General features: G+C 36.7%; 1 protein-coding gene across 1 annotated transcript in view; it reads left to right on the top strand.

The window, feature by feature from the left end:
- Positions 1-9,090: 9,090 nt before the first annotated feature.
- Positions 9,091-15,877, top strand: part of mmp11a (matrix metallopeptidase 11a) — a 44,829-nt gene continuing 38,042 nt past the window's right edge. Inside the window, exon 1 of the mRNA XM_056464322.1 lies at positions 9,091-9,282. Within this exon, the coding sequence (XP_056320297.1) occupies positions 9,172-9,282 (111 nt within the window). The 5' untranslated portion in view covers positions 9,091-9,171. The remainder of the gene's footprint in view (positions 9,283-15,877) is intronic.

The raw sequence follows: 15,877 nt of genomic DNA, 5'->3' as shown, positions 1-15,877 counted from the left end.
AACTGGGTTACCATGTTGTGGCTGTCCGCTTCATTTATCTAATTACGTGGAACTGATGTCATGATCAAAGGCAAATATGGAAAGAGCTAAGGAAAAAAGCTTGTCTGCATGCCATGAGGAATTTGACTGAGGAATGGTGAGGGGACGAGGACGAGAAAAGGAGAGCACTGTGAAGAAACTGGAGAAGCTCTGTTGCTAAAACGTAAACTTGTGATAGCTAACTCTTTCTGTGTGCTTTGGTGTGTGTGTGCGTGTGCGTGCGTGCGTGCGTGCGTGTGATTTCTTGACGTCGTGGGGACCAAAATTGCCAATACCAGACCATTTTGTGCAGTTTTTTATTAATATAATAGGCTATTTGAAAATGTACTGTATAAATAATGATTGCATATGGGAAGTCGTCATAAAGATAGAACCTACGTGTGTGTTTGTGTGCGTTTGTGTCAATCATTGTTGTGTAATAAGTTAAAGTCCATTTAAATTCACCTCATCCGTAACAAATCTTAGTTATGTGCTAAGTAAATAATTATTTATTATGACAAAAATAACTCATAATTTGTATTTTTCAGCATATTTAATCTTAATAGATTATTTCAGAGCGTTATTTAAACATTCTGGAAGAAGTTTAATTCGACTTTTTTGAATTTTTATTTGGTTTATGTTTGTTTTCTGTGCACCTACTTTTAAATAACCTTCCGCATCAATTTGCTTCTTTTGCTCCACCGATTAAAGCAATTATCAAAATCTGCAGCGCTTTCATGCTCGTGTCTTCTTCCTCTTGTATATTTTCTTATATAGAATCGGAATTTAATATTTTTTTTATAGCGAGAACATAAAAGCTAAAACGTTATTTGTAAATCACATTTTAAATTGTAAATATTTGTCGTATAGGCCTATTTACTTGTAGAAGTAATCGGGCTGAGCAGTTTGGAATAGCCTGTCGTGAATTCTAGATTTTCTGTTTAACATCTGACGGCTTTAAAACAGTACTTTTTATCGTCTCGTGCACTTAAAACAGCAAAACGATCATAGAATACATCTTTACATTCAAGTATATGCCACGCGGTGGCGCAATAACCTTTTTTTGCAAAAAGAAAACTTGGAAATTAAAGGGACAGTTCACCCATGAACAAAAAATTCTGTCATTATTTACTCAACATTGACTTGTTCTAAACCAATTTGAGATTATTTATTCCGCTGAACACAAAAAAAAGATATTTTGAAAAATGTTGGAAACCTGTAACCACTGAATTCTATAGTATTGATAGTATTTCCTAGACCATGATGAAGCTAAATGGTTCACATATTCCTAAAATCTCGTCCTTAAAAACAACAACAAAAAACAAAACTCAAACTTCTTTGAAACAAGTTATGGGTGAGTAACTTTTTTTGGGTGAAGTCACTGGGTCAAAAACGAAAATACAGTTTCATTAAAACAATGTAAATGCAATAAAGTAAAAGCTTTTTATTTGTTGGTAGAATTATCTCTTCTCTCTTATTTATCACAGTTTACCACTGAAGTTCAATTCAAAGTAATTCAATGTAACAATTACACAGCACAAAATCTTGTTAAGCTTATTTACAACAAGAGTCATTTGATGACACTCAATTTAAGGATTTTATATCCAAATACTAACTAAATATATGCAGGTTTGATTTATGTAAATAATATATATCATGTAATAATACAAAATGTAATATAATATAGGCCAATGATAATGTAATAGTATTATTTCACCCATATCTTGACATTTTATTTTCACAAAACTTCCTTACACTTACATTTGAAGAGTTCAGATGCAAAAACCTCTAAATGCTGTGAAAATATACATTTTTATAATCTATATATAACTGAAAAGTTGTTTTTAGGGTGTGACAGACCTTAAAATGTCTTGGTTTCCTGAGCCCGGACTGTCTCCAAAGTTTTGCAAATTGTCAGTTTTACAGCACAGCTGTGTCAATTGTCTTCTCAAGCTGGTCAACTGGTCGGATGGTTTCTGTCTCCAGAACATAATTTGCACACTGTTTTAATGCGAAAATGTATCAAGAATGGGTACTTAAATGCTGATGAGATCGGGCCTGGAAAAGCAAATTACCCTGCCGACAACAACACTTCATTTGCATGCTTTGTTTTAGACTGTCTCCACCTACATAAATCACTGTCTGTAAAATGTATAAAAACTTAGTGCTTACTGTACAGTTGAGAGTTTCTTTCGATGACACCACAGCGATGCTGAGTTCTTCGTATTAAAGGATTCTGCTTTGAAGATACCCGAAAGTTCTCCCTGGTTTTTTGGCCTCGTCTTAGAATTTCACAACGGTTTTGGTGCCGTGAGCCAGACTAGAGAAATTCACAACAATGCCATTTAATATTTTTTCTCCAACTCTTGTGTGTAGGCACAGTAATTTTACTTTTATAGTGAAGAATAAGTTATTTTCATTGCCTGAAATAACTGAACATAAACATAGGAGGCTGAGCAAAATGCTCATTTTAGGAGAACATTTCAAATGGCATTTAGAGGTTTTTGCATCTTCATAAAATTTTTGACCCATCAAATTAAATGTATAATTCACCCAGAAAAGAATACTGATTCACTGAGGGTCAATGAATAAGTTTTCTTTTCTGGGTGAATTATGCATTTAAATATAATTCCCAAATATAATCATTTAGTCTATTTATGCATACATATCTTAAGCTACAGCATCAAAGAAGCAGATTTTCTGAAAAGAGAACCAGGGGATTGACACAATCAGATACACATTAAATCATGTAAACTACTCTTAAATTATAATCATATCCAGGCAGCTTCCTAAAGTCATTATAGAGATTCAACACAAATGACTGCACTGCACGTTCTCTCGTCTCATGCCCTATATTACTGAAAAACATTCAAGTCAAAGGTCATTCCAGCATGCTTTTGGAGTTGACCTTAAGAGAGGTCAAGATGTGAGTCCAAAGTCTGGATTATAAAAGTCTGGGTTCTTGATAGTTTTGCATTGTATTTGTTGAGAGTATTTCATATTTAACTTTTCTTTGAAGTGTTTATATACTTGGTTTAAGTGTTATATCATCAACCACAGCTCCATCAATCTGAAAAGAGAAGTAAACAAAGGAGGGTTGTGGTTTAAGATAACCAATATAATGGTTCTAGTGGGGGCCAGTGGGTTTCTCCTGCCGAGGCTCCCAGCAAGACTTCACTCAAAATCTGGTTTGAATTTAAGGAGGCATGTGGTCGCAGATTAAAGCAGATACATGGATAAGAGCCAAAAGCTCTGCTTAAGTCTGTCTGAGATTGTTTCATTAAGATAAATGCTTATAGAAATGAAATAATAATAGAACGGAACTGAAAAGGCAGTAAATGTTTTAGATTTAGTCATTATGTTTTTTCGAACCAAACTCAAGCATGAAATAGAAAAGCAGATGACCAACATAACCAAAATAATGGATAAACGAGCATTTTAATTTATAGTTCATTCGTCTTAATGAGTCTCAAAATGTCCACATACAGTTAAAGTCAGAATTATTTGCCCCCCTTTACATTTTTTTTTTCTTTTTTAAATATTTCCCAAATGATGTTAACAGAAAAAGGAAATTTTCCCAGTTTGTCTGATAATATTATTTATTTCTTCTGGAGAAAGTTTTATTTGTTTAATTTCGGCTAGAATAAAAGCAGTTTTTAATTTTTTAAAATCCATTTTAAGGTAAAAATGATTAGCCCCTTTAAGCTATTTTGTTTTTTTGATAGCCTACAGAACAAACCATCGTTATACAATAACTTGCCTAATTACCCTAACCTGCCTAGTTAACTTAGTTAACCTAGTTAAAGCCTTTAAATGTCACTTTAAGCTGTATAGAAGTATCTTTAAAAATATCTAGTCAAATATTATGTACTGTCATCATGGCAAAGATAGAATAAATCAGTTATTAGAAATGAGTTATTAAAACTATTATGTTTAGAAATGTGTTGAATAATTCTGCTATGTTAAACAGAAATTGGGGAAAAAATAAATGAGGGCAAATAATTCAGCCAGGGGGGCTAATAATTCTGACTTCAACTGTACTTCATAACATGATTCTACACTGATAGAAAATACAACTAATTTAAGCAAGAATATGTAAGTTCTATGTTAGTACTCAATTCAGATCTGGAACATATAAGTATTACTTAGAATTGTTTGTTTACAATGACTATTAGTAGAAAAATCTGTAATAAAATTATGTAAAATCTACTGTTTTCATTTGTATTTACACAATTTAGTAATTGCTTTTGTTGTTATGTGTAGTGACCTGCTGTTTTATGACATGTGGAGTTAATTTATTACTTAGATATATAGCCTAGGTTCCAGTGTTTTGGTGTATTAGTTAATGTTAGTTATGCATCAACCGAAGTGAGCAACAAGCAAAGTTGTTAGACTCTATTCAACTTTATTAATGTTTGATCATTTTAAGTGATATGTGATATGATTTTTAGCCTGATTTACAGAAGAAAATTCAAATACAAAACCATTTGGAATGATCGATTATTGTTTTATGTATTTTAATAAGCAAAGACAGAATAAATATATTTTTCATATTTTTACATGAGGATATTTGTTACAATAGGATGATAATGAAACATTATTTGAACACAATATCTTTACATTTTATTCACACAAAAGTTAATTGAAACATTAAAATACACTCCAAAAATGGTGAGTTGTTAAATCCAGATTTGGGTAAAATTTGGACTTACCCTAAATTAAAGAATTTTTTTGATGAGTAGACCAAAACTGGATGTTTGTATATGTTTTGCTGATGTTTAGTGATGTTTTCTCATTGCTAAAACCATCATCCCAATGTTTTACTTTAACTCATGGTCAGATTTTAATCAGGTGATGTAATGGGATCCAAGTTTTGACTTTTTGGTTTTCCTGTTTTCCTCAGGATAATTTGGGGAAATTTTTAGCCATGAGCTCATCTTTATCAGTGCAGGTGACCTTTTCCAACATCTATAACCTTTGCAAATTGTCATTTGTAAATAAGCATATCAAGCATCTGTGTGCGTGTGTAGGACAACTGCATCAATCATGTGGGCATATGAGTGAATGAATATGTTTTCCAGCTCGTTGGATGATAATGTTGAGCTTATATAAACATTGTAGGTTGACGCAGTGACAAAGCTATGAGCCCTTAGTCCATGAGGCTTTCCAGGGGAGGGAAAAACAACATCTGAGACTCACTGTGGGGGTTTAAATGCAAGTGAAGGCTCATTAGTTTTTTGTGCTCTCCTGCACCTGTAGTTTTGGTACACCAATGTGAGCTAAAAAGACAACTAACCTGGACGTTACTTATGTTTTTCAGTCATATTTCTGATTTTTGTGTTAGAATGTTAAGCTCTTATGATAGAAGCTAATTGTTGTATGTTAGTCATTCATTACAGACATGGACCAAAAGCATATGCAGAAAGGGCAATGATTCCCTTACCTTTCCACTTTTGTAAACAGGCAAATCAAAAAGGCAAGTTTCTTCCAAACTGAAATTAGAGCCTAATTATTTTTAGTCTATAGTCGGTTTAGTTTAGTCGATTTAGGCTGACAGAGCAGGAAGCAGGAGACCAGGATATAAACCAGGGTGATGCTGGCAGAGTAAGAAGCCAGCGCAGAAAAAGAAGCCAGAGTGAAGGTGGCAAAGTATGATGCCAGGGCGGAGCCGGCAGAGCAGTATGCTAGCGTGGAGCTGGTAAAATATGAAGCCAAGATGGAGCCAGTAGAGCAGGAAGCCAAGGTGAAGCTGGCAGAGTATGAAGCTAGGGTGGAGCTAGCAAAGTATGAAGCTAGGGTGGGGCTGGCAGAGTACGAAGCTAAGGTGGAGGCAGAAGAGCAAGAAGCCAGGGTGGAGCCGGCAGAGTATGAAACCAAGGTGGAGTCGGAAGAGCAGGAAGCCAGGGTGAAGCCAGCAAAGTATGAAGCCAGGTAGAGCCAGCAGAACAGTATGCTAGCGTGGAGCCAGCAAAATATGAAGCCAGGGTAGAGCCAGCAGAGCAGAACGTCGGGGTGAAGCCAGCAAAGTATGAAACCAGGGTAGAGCCAGCAGAGCAGGAAGCCAGGGTGGAGCTGGCAAAGAATGAAGCCAGAGTGAAGCCAGCAAGACAGGAAACCAGGGTGGATATAGCAATGTATGAAGCCAGAGTAGAACGTAGCAGATCTGCCAGCTAGGTTTAAGCTGGCAAAGTATGAAGTCAGGGTGGAGCCAGCAGAACAGCAAGTCAAGGTGGAGCCAGCAAAGTATGAAGCAAGGGTGCAGCCAGCAGAGCAGGAAGCCAGGGTGAAGCCGGCAAAGTATGAATCTAGGGTGGAGCCAGCAGAACATATGCTAGTGTGGAGCTGGCAAAATATGAAGCCAGGGTAGAGCCAGCAGAGCAGGAAGCCAGGGTGAAGCCGGTAAAGTATGAAGCCAGGGTGGAGCCAGCAAGGCGGGAATCCAGGGTGGATTCAGCAAAGTATGAAGCCATGGTGGAGCCTGCAAAGTATAAAGCCAGGAAGGAGCCAGCAGAACAGGAAGCCAGGGTGGAGCTGGCAGAGCATGAAGCCATGGTGAAACCGGCAAAGTATGAAGCCAGTGTGGTGCCGGCAGAGCAGGAAGCCAGGGTGAAGCCAGCAAAGTATGAAGCCATGGTGAAGCCAGCAGATTGTGAAGCCAGGGTGGAGAAAGCAGAGTATGAACCCAGGGTGGAGCCGGCAGAGCAGGAGTGCAGGACTGGAGCAGGTGCTGGACTGAATTCTGGAGGATCACAAGCAGATGAGCAGTGTGCTGGACACAGGATGGTGATCCCCACAATGAACATTGCAGTAGACAGTGGGGTGCTCATGGTGTCTGTGGTGCTTAAGTGCTTAAGTCGGCAGGGCTTTCTAGCACACTGATGGCAGCCTTCCACCACTGAGACCAACAGGAGGTCTCGGGATCTTGTGGTTATACGCGAGGCTAACATAACCATGTCATGGGGGTGGCCCCCCATGACTAAACCCAGATAGCATAAGAAAATGGGATACTTTAGGCACTTATGCGGCACAGGTGGTATTCCTTCAGCCAGGACAAAATGAATGTGAGCCTGAAGTGGCCCACCTGTACAATGGCAAAGGGGGGCCAAAGATTCAAATTTATATATGGGCCATTTAAGGCAAAGATTTGGCACTTATAGCAAAATGTAACCTGAATGTGAGCCTATTGTGGCCCATGTGGCAAATTATAAATTTGGCCCAAATGATGAAGGACAAATGTGGGCCACAGTTGGCAAAAATGTGGCATAGTCATTAAGGGGTAATCTGGGTCTAAACCTAAAGTGGCTCACACGTGTAAGTGCAAATGTGGCCCAGTTATCTTAAGACAAATGTGGGACACTTTTGGCAAATATTTGGCACTGTAAGCTCTGGCTATTGCGGTTGTATGCCAAATGTGGCCCAGATGTGATATGGCAAATGTGGCCCAGTTATCCTAAGACAAATGTAGGCCACATTTGGCAAATATTTGGCACAGTTAACTCTGGCTATTGCGGTTGTATGTGGTTGTATGTGGCTGTGAGCCTAAAGCGACCAAGAGAAGATATAGCAAATGTGGCCCAGTTATCCTAAAACATACGTTGACCATATAGACTAAAGTCACCATCATGGAGAAAAGTGTTTGCTTTAGTTGGGCTCATAGCCCTGAATCTCTTAATATACATTTTCTTTTGGGCTGCTGTTACTTTTAAGAACAAGCCAAGTAAAAAAAAAAACAATAAAATGAAGTGAGGCACAACCTAATTCACTGCTGTTAACCAATGTTTTAATCCATTATTAAAAGTAACGTGATAACATGCTTGCACATGCCACAGAATTTTGAAGGTTTATAAGCATAAAAAATTCTATGGTTCAACTTCTGCTTACAGAGAGATCAATAATACAAAATGAATAAAACTTACAAACATCACAAACAGGAGACTAAAAGTGACGAAATCAGCAACGTCAACATAAACAGCAGAATCAACAGCAAATAATGAAAACTGTAGCATCAATAAGCCATAGAATGCATTCATACTGCAATGCATGCTTGGATTTTTGTACTTTGCCACACTCAGCAAGTGTAAGGTGTAGGCCAGATCTGGGCCAGAATAAAAGCAGAATGTGGCCCAGAATAGGCTCAGTTCTGGTTCATGTGGTTGAATTCTGGCTGACATGTGGAATTTCTATGGCTTAATTGTGGCCCATATCTGTCAAACAGGAGTGGACCGCCCTATTGCCATCATTCCATGCGGTATGGGGGCCAGATTTAAGTGTCTGATGTGGGCCGGATCTGGGCCAGAATAAAAGCAGAATGTGGCCCAGAATAGGCTCAGTTCTGGTTCATTTGGTTGAATTCTGGCTGACATGTGGAATGTCTATGGCTTAATTGTGGCCCATATCTGGCAAACAGGAGTGGACCGCCCTATTGCCATCATTCCATGTGGTATGTGGGCCGGATTTAAGTGTCTGGTGTGGGCCGGATTTGAGCCACATGACTTTTGCTATCTGGGAAGCAGCTAAAGCAGTATAACAAAAACATCTGATTGGTCCTCAAAATCGTTGATTCGTATCGGTGGAAGTAAGAGACTACAAGTTTTGAAGATTTCTTCTAAATGCAAATTTTGTCATTAGTTTTTGGCACACAACTTTAGATAACCTTTAGCGCTAACATCTATTCTAGACCGTAGGCCTGTCATGCTTCCAATTGTGTTGTTGTTGTTCTGAATAAACCTGTTACTAGGAACTATTTAGCACTTAAGCATATTTTTTTACCAGTTTAACAATAACAGTCGTCAAAGTTAAAAACAAACAATAAGCTAAAATATTAAACATTTAGAGCACACAAGGTATAGTGGCAATAAAATGTAGAAGTTGAACACATCTGACAAAATTACGTCGTTCTTGTTCACTACAGACTATTCAACACAATCTAACCCACAAAGCTACAGAGGCAAAGGAGTTAAAAATCACGTGGGTAACACGGGCAATATTGTCACTCCGGCCCATAAGTGGAAAAAAAATCTCTTGAGGAGAGAGAACAAAGTAATCGCTGCATATAAATAAGTGCAGTCTCTGCAGCAGTCCACAGCAGGCATCACTCACGCGAGCACTTCTCACTTCACTTCCAGCGGCGGAGCTCGAGGATACAGGAGGAGGATGCGGGTCTCCGGGCTTCTGACAGGCGCTTTCGCTCTGCATATGCTCCTAGCCGCGAGATGCTTGCCTTTACACGGGGGACAAGGACTGGCGAAGCACAAAGAGTCCCCGGTGAGTTTATTCATGTCACTGCTTTTATTTCACGCATGTTGCGGTTTATTACCGGTCCTGGTTTTTTCTGCAGTATATCGTTTTACAGTTGTCTCAAAGTTTAAACTTTGTTTATAAAGTTAAAGAATGCCTTGCTATTGTATGTTGTTGTAATACTACATGGCAAATAAAAACAGAGCAGCATGATCAAAGCCAGATTTGTTGAGTTTTGACTTGTTACTGGCCATACAGTACATCATTATCATTAATCAGAAATTGTGAAAGTCTGAAGTCTTTGCAGTACGAGCCAGAACCTGTCAGTTTAATTTAGGTTTGTTCAATTTTTATAAGTCGTGTTTACTAAAGGATGCTTATAAAAGCCTGTTCGCTCTCTGGATGTGTGTTTATCATCATTTTCTCAAAGACTTGCTGTTTTTCATTTATGCTCAGTGTTCAAGAGTTTTTGTTTTGCTTATTAAAAGGATGTCATGAGAATCACAATATTGAGACCTAAACATTGTTTTATCAGATGTAATACATGCATATAATTGTTGTCAGTTTGTTTCCTCAGCGATGACAAAAGAGTGAGGGATTGTGCAGGCATGGGCAGGTTTGGCTTTCTGTGCCATCTGGAGGGACACACACTCCCTCTTACACACACACCGTCGCGTCGCCTACCGGTGAGGGAATTTAGGGAATGTGATAGTTTGCTCACTAAAACTGTGCTGCTATTTTTCTTGTTACAATTATTTTGGCCCAACATAAGCATGTTTTCTGGTGAAAGCAAAACGATTGTAAAGTTTATCAGTCATTATATTACATCTAATAACATGCAGTCACAGTGTTGTCATGTAAAGCTGACAAAAGTTTATATATTTTTGGGACTGCAAGCCACTTGCACTGGACCAAAACATTAAAATGATTGGGGGACAAAACATTGTTGTTAATGCACTGGTGTAATGGGATTTATTTAGGGAGTGTTGCTTATGTAAAATAGTTTACATTTTCTCGCAGTATGTAACAAAATGAAACAAATTCTAAATGTTTAGTATTTGTAATTAGATTACATTATATTTTAAAATGCTGGTAGTCAGATTAGTAACTTTTTAAATCATATATTATTACAAACTATTCATGCAATGGCACTTAATTATCAGCCCCCCTTTTATTCTGTGGTGTGTCAATTTTTAGCTGTAACAATATACATCTCCTGAATTTGGGCACACCTTAAAAAACATTGGCAAGTTGGGGCAAATGTAATCTAAAAGTAATCCAAAAGTAGACAGAATGCACAACCTAAACTATGAAATTACAATTCTGACTACAAATTTGATCAAATCACTATACTCACTTACAGAGTATAATGTACTCAGCCTGTTCCCACAGATAAAGAGTGAGGCACTAATCATCAGGCTCATCCGCATACCAAAATAATTGCAAAAACAAATTTGCTTTAGAAAGCCAAAAGTTATACCAAAGATAAACAGATAAAGATGTTAGCTTTTGACATTGTATGGATGTCACATTATGACATTAAAGTGACGTTGAATATTAGTTAGGTAATTACACAACATAAAACCAACCAAAGATGAACGTCAGATGACGTCGGTATTAGATGTCAGCTGACGGTGGTATTAGACAGCAAATTGGCATGAAATTTTGCTCATCTGACATTGCAACCAAAATAGAAAGATCATAGAAAGATCAAAACTAAAGATCAATGTCATATGACGTTGTGTGCCTGCTGGGATTGTAAAATGATTTTTAGTTAGGTAATTACACAGCTTAAAACCAACCAAATATCAACGCCAGTTAATGTTGGTATTAGATGTCATCTGATGTCGGTATTACACAGCAAACTGACGTTAATTTTTCGTCACCTGACGTCGCAAACAAAATAGAACTAAAGATCAACATCATAAGACATTGTGTTCCGGCTTAGTTTGTAAAATGTATCCCTACCTGGAACCCATAATTCTGACATTTTTGTTTACTAGTCACCAATCAAACTTACAAAAAGCCGTTTTTTATAAAGATTTTCCACCATGCTTCATTGGGTGGAGAAACAGTTAACTTACACCATTGGTTGAGCTAGTTTGTCAGTTTAAAGGAACTGAGTTAAACTGTATTGTGTGTTTGCTATTACCTGAAAATAATCCAAGCCATTCACAGTTTTTTTTTTTTACATAAAGTAGGATTACAATGAGAATTTAAAAGCTGAAGCTTTACATGTTATAAAGCACTTACATTTATTGGTCTGAATATTTTTCAAAGAAACAATTGAAGGTTATTGGGTCAGTTGAGTCTCCTGAACCCACTGGAAAAAAAAGCCCTTGCTGTAATTTTGACAGGGTTGTTCAAGATAAGCACACCATCAGTTTCATGACTTCCTGGATGTGTCAGAGCAGGAATGTGTGTGCAGGAGAGGGAGAAAATAAGTTTATGTGAGTTAGCCAGGTGCCAAAATCCTTCAAGCAATGATCAAAACTTTGAAACATTTGCTGCAGCGGGTAGATGGAGGATCGAGCTGTTGGGGATAAAGTTTAACATGAGCACTGGTGCATATGCAGTATCTGAGAGCTTATCACTCAAAGCTTACTTGAAAGCCTCCTTTAGCCCTTCTCTGGACCACTCATCACTCCCAAGTGATCTTCAGATTCTGGGGGATTTAGCTGTGAATATCTGTTCCAATGGTAATCCTTTAGAGCTTCATTTGTCTTGTCATGATGAGCTGTGAGATGTTGGTGTAAGGATTAGCTTTTCTTTTTTTCATCTCCCTGTCTGATGTCTGTAAACCAGACTGGACAGTGACCCACATCTTTGATCTGGCCCTCTAACTATAAAACAGGGTATTTTAAGGTCAAAAGACTCATTTAAGCGCACTTGATAAATGTGGGAAGTTGAGGGGCTGAAAACTTTCATAATAAATCATATCGTTTTCAAACACATACCATAATCATTGACCTTCAAGTAGTTTTTTAAAGCCTCGCTTATCATTTCATGGTGTTGCAATGATGTAGGTGTTTGTGTCTTAAGGTTAAAGTGTGGGATTTCTAGTGTTGGGTAAGTGACTGCAAAAAGGTATTACTAATTGCATAAATAAAATTGCATTTAGATTACTTTTCCAATTACAGTCTCAAATATAATTGAATTGCTCATTACGCAATTTAATTAGATGACTCTACTACTTGATATACTTATAAATCTCAATGAATAGATATAAATTCAACTCTTTAGATTCTTTAAATATAAGTCAAATGTTGCCTTTTAGTTTGATTTAAAATGTAATATTTAAAATTTGTAATAGAAAATATAAGATTTTAGTAAACAAATAGAATTACACTGCAAAGGAAAAAAATCCATATATATATCAAAACATGAAATGTCAGTTCACTGTTTATATGACCATCTTTAGTTAAAAACTGATTACTTTTTAACTCAATACACCAATCACTGGTGAATTCTGTTGTATTCGTTAGAAAATGATGATAACAATTGCAATTGATATCTTAGACTTCATTTTGACCCCTACTGAAAGTGGCTTGTACTCTTGGCTTCCAGTCTTTCTAAAATTTTGTATTGTTTTAATTTCAGCGGCTCTTAGTATGGCGGTTGAGCCACTTTTCCGAATTTTCATTGTTAATCTTTGCCAATTATAATGGTTTGTTTTGGGTCAATTTTGACTTTCCACAAGCTGCGCAGAGCCTTACACTCTTAAAGAGCTAGTCTACTAAAACTAAAACTGAGTTTCTTTCTTCTGTTAAACAAAAAGGAAGATATACTGAACTGAAGTATGTTGCAGAAAAAAACAGCCAATGACTTCCATAGTATATTTTTCCTACACTGTAAAAAATTTGAAGTCAGTACAACAACAAAAAACATAATGTTTTTGCTGCAATTCCAGTGTTATGGATGTGACATTTGCTGTAAAAACTCAAAACATAAAATCACATAGAAAGTCTATGTTAACATTATATTGAAACCTCGGTTTATATTTTACAAAACAACTAAACACAGAGTTACGGAAGCAGAAATATATCAATCTGTAAACATTTTTTATATTTTAAATGAGGAAAATAAACATGCGTTATGGATGTGACAAAAAAGTCTGCGACTTTACAGTATACAACATACTTTGTGGAAATTCTCTGAATTGAACTGCACAACCCAAAAGAAATAACAATCAAAAAGATAAGAGTCAGCTCTCTATACAACTAACATGATTGATTTGATTTTATTTGACGTTTTTGCATTTGTAATGGAAAAGCTTCGTTATGGACGTGACAATTTTCTGTTATGGATGTGATGGATGTGAAATTTCCAGTTGTGTGACTTTGGTAAATCAAATATAATAGTTTGAAAACATTGACAGATACATTTTTGAGTATTTTTAAAGTACTGGCAAATACTTGCTATACACAAAAGTATGTCTATTTTGGTGACAACTTTTTTTTTTCAGGGCAAGGTTGACATTTGCATTGAATTGCTCTAATCCTTATTTCCTTTCACTTTTTTGGAGCACTCAACTTTTGAAAACATCAGCTGCATTTGACCTAAAATTATTTGTCAGCAATACAAAAAAAAAAAAAAACATTTAGTTGGGTTAGCAGAAGACTATTAGTTTTCTGGAGAGGTGAACTACTCTATAACAAAAGTTTTAAAGTTCTGCCAACTGAAATTTGTTTGTCTGCCGAACAGGAATGCCTGAAGTTGAGTGAACCCAAAAAGCATAATCGGTGATGCATAGGGAGAGGGGGAGGATCACCACAGGGCCTCGAGGCAGGAATTGAACTCAGGTCACCGTGAACACCGGAAGGTCATGTTGATGCACTAACCACTACACCATTGGCATCGACGTATACTCAGCTTTTGAAAACATCAGTTGCACTGCCCTAAAATGTCAGAAGTTGAGTGAACAAACAAACTCTTTTGAGAATTGGTATTAAGAAATAATACATTATCAAAACAAACAAACATAGTTCAATTGAAAAAACAGGAAGGCATGTTTCAAATGTAAAGCATTACAAAGCATTTTTCCCTGTTTGTCCTGCCATGTTTTGATCCTTGTCTTGTGTACGGTTATTGCTGTTTTACCTCCTGTCCTGTTTCTAATTCTGTGTCTAATAAATGTTTTGTTAACATTTGTCTCTGTTTTAGGTTTTTTTTTTTTCAGTTGAACAGTGTTTGTTTGTTTGTTCTGACAATGTATTATTTATTAGTACCTTTCCACAAGTTTTTTTTTCTTAACTTCAGACATTTTAGGTCAGTGCAACTGATGTTTTCAAAAGATGAGACACCAATATTGGGACCAATAGCGTAGTGGTTAGTGTATGGGCAAATGTTCAAGGTGACCTGAGTTTGATTACCGTCTTGATGTCATATGCCAATCATTCTCCTCTCACCTCGCTGTCCTATCTTTTCTCTCCACTACCCTATCAATTAAAGCTGAAAAAAAATGTTGACTACATAAGAAAATTAAAGGAAAAAAGGATAATGTTTTTTTTTGTTCACTCAACTTCAGACATTCCAGTTCTACTGACAAAAAGAAATTTCAGTTGGCACAACTTAAGAAGTTTTGTTACAGAGTAGTTCACCTCTCCAGAAAACTAACAATCTTATGTTAACCCAACTAAATGTTTATGTATTACTGACAAGTAATTTAGGTCTGTGCAGCTAATGTTTTCAAAAGTTGAGTGAACAAGAAAAAGCGAAAGGACATAAGGATTATGTTTTTTGTTGTTGTACTGACTTCAACATTTTTACAGTGTACTATGGCTGCTGTTTTCCAACCTTTTTTAGAAATCCTGCTTTGTGTTCAACAGAAGGCAGAAATTCATAGAAGTTTAGAACCAGGGTGCGAATTACAGGGGGGTTTGGGGGGGTCTGACCCCCCTAATTAATGATTGATCCCCCTGAAAGACAGGGGTCAGCCCTTTAATAGTTAAGAAATAGTTTGCTCTTATCTGTATCTTAAGTAATATTAATAATTTAAATAATAGGTAGCTTCAATATACATTTGACCACCCCTAAAATGGTTCATACCATTGTGAATGCATGTTCATTTCAACCGGCAAATCTATCAGACAGTGTAAAATAAAAAATATGTGCAGTATTTCATGGTCATCCATTAATAGGTGCAGGAAAGCAAACCTGTCAGCATTTATTTAATCTCACAAATGTCATTGGGAACCACTCAATATCTCTGAAAACACTGAAAACATAGTTACAAGTTTGATTAGTAAATTAAATGCAACTGAATAAAATTTGGTTCACTGAGGCATATTACCAAACATAACCGAAAAACGTTTTCCCCCGATCATCAATGTGTAATTCGTACGCTGTTTAGAACCACTTATTTTTTTAAATTACACCTTTTTGGTTCTTATTTTTGAAATCAGTATCAAATTCCCAACAATTCATCTGTTGTGCAACACAAGTAGCTGACATATGTTACATCACAATAGTCCCATATTCCCACAATATCACTCATTCTTATCAGTCTTGCACAACAGATACCACTGTTTTTGAGCAGTCCAAATATCGTAAGCCTGAACTTGGTGACTCTGCTGTTGTTTTTTAGTGTAATCTATGGCAGAGTTCTGCAGAATGGCACATA

The sequence above is a fragment of the Danio aesculapii genome, chromosome 8 (assembly GCF_903798145.1).
Source record: "Danio aesculapii chromosome 8, fDanAes4.1, whole genome shotgun sequence".
Taxonomy (NCBI): domain Eukaryota; kingdom Metazoa; phylum Chordata; class Actinopteri; order Cypriniformes; family Danionidae; genus Danio; species Danio aesculapii.
This window is presented reverse-complemented; position numbering and strand designations above follow the sequence as displayed.